The sequence below is a fragment of the Gekko japonicus genome, unplaced genomic scaffold (assembly GCF_001447785.1).
Source record: "Gekko japonicus isolate JY-2015 unplaced genomic scaffold, Gekko_japonicus_V1.1 scaffold53, whole genome shotgun sequence".
NCBI classification, from domain to species: Eukaryota; Metazoa; Chordata; class Lepidosauria; order Squamata; family Gekkonidae; genus Gekko; species Gekko japonicus.
Window position 1 is genome coordinate 1,883,167 of NW_015162474.1, and position 4,259 is coordinate 1,887,425.

Genomic DNA, 4,259 nt, shown 5'->3' on the forward strand with positions numbered 1-4,259 from the left:
TGGCATTCCTATGCTTCTCTGAGTTTTCATGAGTTTGGATAAGATGGGGGTTTTGCCAGTCATCAAACCCTTCAGTAGCTAAAGCTGTGGAGGGAGATGCAAGGTTTGGAAAGAAACAAAGCAATAAATCTGGCCTTTTGAGGGAGAATATACAAGCCACTCTCGGCTATATGTTTACCCATTTGCTTTTGTTAAATAAAAAACAGCTTTTGTGCAAAACCTGGACTGCTTTTTGTACACTTGCTTGGAATTTGAAAATGGTCCACAATGATGCAGAACTTCAGAGGGACCCCTCTCTACCCAATAGGATACTTCCTCGTGATAATTCTGACCACAAACCAGCATCTGTTACAGTAGATATATGTTTGGCATTATCTTTATCTGCATCTGGAACACCTTGGACTTGGCCTGTCTTACCAGGTGTGAACTGCAAAATCTGACTATTTACATTATTTTCTTGTGGCTCTTTAGCCTTTCCCTGTCCAGTAAGTGACTCTTGAATTAGTTTTGTATTTTCAGTTTGAGCCAGCATCATGGCTGCTTCCTTATAATCAGCTTGCTGTTCCACATCCTGCTTTGCTGTTTATCAGGGAGGTTTTTGTCTGGTTGCATGCTAGTAGTTGGCTCAGGCTGGATAGCTTCACTGCTGGCTCTTGTTGCTTCAATGAGTGGTTGATGCACGAAAGCAGTGATTGGTCTTAACTTCATTACCATAGCATTTTCGAGTCTCTGTCTCTTGCGCTTGCTAGCACCACTTTCAAATCTTTTATTCATGCTCAGATTAGAATCTAAAAATAAAAAGTAAAATTAATCTTCAGCTGGATAAACACATGGATCAGAGGTCCATCAGTGGCTATTGGCACAAGGTATAGTTGGTTTCTGTTGAAGGGTTACAGAATTAAGTTTTCCACTGTGGCGAAACAGGTGCCCACCCTCAGCCCTGGGGGACTGAGTAGCCGGTTTGTGGCTCGTGAGCCCCACTTCGCCTTTCCACCTTCTTGGTGGGCGTCTGTCACTTTTCAGTAGCTGCCACCACTCACTGACTTCCCTATGCCTTTCTTGAGGGGCAGTGAGACCCCTCTGGCTGACTCCTGGGGTTTGGAAATGAAAACCCCTAACTTTTGGTTTCTCCTGGAGGGTTGGCATCTGCACCTTTTTGGGCTTTTTCCCTCCCAGGACCCTTCTTGAGGCACTGGTAGTGGGTAGAGCGGGGGAGACTCCGTGGTCAGAGCACCAGACTGGGGTTTTAAACAAAGAACAAAGATTTTATTGACTATTTACAAGTAACAGGATTTTAAACACAAAAAGGCACTTTAAATCAAACACAGAAAGGAAAACACCACTGGGCACAAATAAAATAAGACAAAACGCAGTTCCTCTGTCCCTGAACTGATATCTATACTTATTTTCCCTCAGGATGAGGTTCAGTTACCAACCTGCAGCCTGGCCTCCTGCCTTCTACAGGTAGTTCTGGATCCATCCGAGGATCCCTTCCCACTGCTGCCTTCCCTGATCCCTAAGGCCTCTCTCTGCCAGTGGGTAATCTGCAGCAAGAGCCTCCTGGCCTCTCTGAGGGTTGCAGGAGGACTCTCACCTCCCAGGCTGGCTGGAGCATTTATATCTTCTGACTCCGCCCCCTGGCTTTCCTGCACTTTTTGGCCATAGAGGCATCTGGGATTTGTAGGCCTACCCTGGAGTTTTGCCCTACTTCCCAGGGTGGGTGGCCATTTTAACTAAACTAAACAACCTAAACTAAAGCAAACACAAGATGGAGTCTATTTTAGCACAACATCATTTCCCACTCTAAACATTTTCAAAAGTTTATAAACTCCCAAAATTGCCAAAAGGATTCAAAATAATTTTCTCCAAGACACATGCAATTAGGAGGCTTGAAAATGATGCAAAACCATAGGTTAATAATTAACTATAATTTCTCATCTAATAATTTCAGCAGCAGCAAACACCAGGCTCCCATCCAACAATCAATATGAGCCATTTAAAAGAGCCAACTGCTAAAAAATGTTATATAAAATAAATATGTAAAACTTTGATTAGCTTCTGCAATGGCTTTAGAACAATTAATCTACTATTAATGTATGAAGCAGTATTGTTGGCTTTATTGGCATGACAACTGACACTATCAATATTTCTTTTCATATCCAAGAAGTTCTGAGAAAGGGGTTGCAAGTGCATGCTGCAGGCACTGACAGGGCTCTGTGAAGTGTGAAAGATAGACTTCCCTGCCTGGGAGGGGTGAGGCCAGTGGCAGTCACATGTGCTTGCTCTGTTCAAGCCAAGGAGGAGGGAATGAATAGAAGGGACTTGGGAGAGCTTGCTTGCCTGGTCTATCTGCCCCAGCCACCCCCCCACTCTCACTTTTCCACTGATTAAAGTGCAGCATGTACCACTACTGACCTGACCCTTGAGCTGGGGAAGGCTGTGCAGCTGGTTGTTGACTCTGGGCTGCTGGCTCTGGAGTGCTGGAGTCTGTACTCTGAATAGTGGCACCAGGGACCTAGACGGGGCAGGGCTTGTCAGTCCAACCCCTGCACAGTCTCATCAGGGCTGTCCTTAAGGCAATTGGAGCAATTTGGCCAAATTGGGCCCCACAGGCCGCTCCTAAGGGGGGCCCCGCACCAGGACAATCTAGATGGATTTTATTTATATCTCTAAGATTCTGCAGACTTTGGCTGTGAACTGGGGCCCCACAAAATTTTATCCAGTTGGGCCCCAGAGTTTCCAATTTGGTCCCACTGGCTGGCCCTGAGTCTCATAGTTTCTGGGCCTGAGGTGCCCTGCCCTCGCATGAATTCTTGGGTTTGCAATTTGGGGAGAGGGGAGACTGCAGGGCTGTGGAGGCCCCCTAGATTTAGAGGCCCTAGGCTTCAGCCTACTTAGTCTATACATAAATCCGGCACTGCTTGGGCTAAATCGATGAAATGGTAAAAAAAGAGATAGAGAAAGCAGTTTTAAAAAATAAGTAGCACAAAAATAATGTTCAGTCAGGTATATAGTATTACCATATGTGTTGTCTCTCTGAAGAAGAATATTTAACACAAAATAATGTGTAAAAATGCCTCCACATAGGAATTGGTGTGAAACACAAGTGCGGATTTTTTTGTCTGTTGTCTTATGCATGGTTTATTTTTATTTTTCCTGCTAACTGCTGAATTTATTGGCCAGTTGTGCTTTCACATTTTGTGTGGCCATCATACAGGACAACATATATGTGCTTTTTGTGTTAATTCCTGAATTAAACTTTTTTCTTTGTAGGCTCAGGGAGAGTAATGGGCCCAAAGGCAGGGATCTTTTGTAGGGGTTTGAAACTGGGTCTCCCCACTTGTATTGTGTTTTCACACACACACGGGGTATAAATCCAATCTCTTCTTCTTCATGTGCATGTACACTTCTTCAGATTTGAAGAAGTGTGCATGCACATTAAAGCTTATACCTTGAATAAAATGTTGTTGGTCTGAAAGGTGCCACTGGACGCAAACTTTGTTCTGGGGTTAGGAGAGTAAGAGAGAAGGGTTAGTTCTTGATCCATGTGTACATAGGTTGCTCTGTAGTCTGGAGAAGCAAAACCATGTGTTTGGTGATAGTGAAGCCTACCCCACACACCTGAAGTTTGGGGATCTATGTTGAGTTAAAGGCATTCCCCCAGGAGCTACAGTGAATGCCTTAGGGGATTCTTCCAGTATGTTGTTGTTCAGTTGCACAATTGAGTCTGACTCTTCGCAACCCCATGGACCACAGCCAGGCCCTGCTGTCTTCCGCCATCCTCCGGAGTTCCAGTATACAACCTTTCAATATAGTCTGCTGCTTATTATAATGATGAATTATTATAAATGATTAACAGTAGTTCTTCGTTCTAGCTGTTAAACAAGTAGGAGTCTTGTCTATTTTTAATAGAATGAGATGGCTGTGTACTTCGAAATTTGAATATTTTCCCCCCAGAGTGTTCAAAATAGAGTTGAAGTACGGCATCAATCACTGTTGCATTTTTTTTTTGTTGTTGCTCTAGGGGTTGAGTGAATACAGGAGGAACTTCAAATGGAGAAAAGCAGATCAATCTGAGCTTTGTAGCCCCATGCACGAGCAAAAATGCCGATGGGCTGGACTTCGATCGGATCAGTTTGGTAAGCTCTTATTTTCAGGCTCTGCCGCACTTCAGAGAGTAGTTTCTGCTTTTGTGTTAATAATATAGTGTTAAGCAATGTAAGTTGTATCATCAAATAAATTTTAAATTGTATCATCAA

General features: G+C 43.8%; 1 protein-coding gene across 3 annotated transcripts in view; it reads left to right on the forward strand.

Moving 5' to 3' along the window:
- The window catches only part of MDM1 (Mdm1 nuclear protein), a 32,789-nt gene that overhangs the window by 3,361 nt on the left and 25,169 nt on the right, over positions 1-4,259 (forward strand). For all 3 annotated transcript variants that reach the window (XM_015405705.1, XM_015405707.1, XM_015405706.1), the window contains exon 2: positions 4,025-4,139. In XM_015405705.1, coding sequence (XP_015261191.1) covers positions 4,025-4,139 — 115 coding nt within the window. The remainder of the gene's footprint in view (positions 1-4,024; positions 4,140-4,259) is intronic.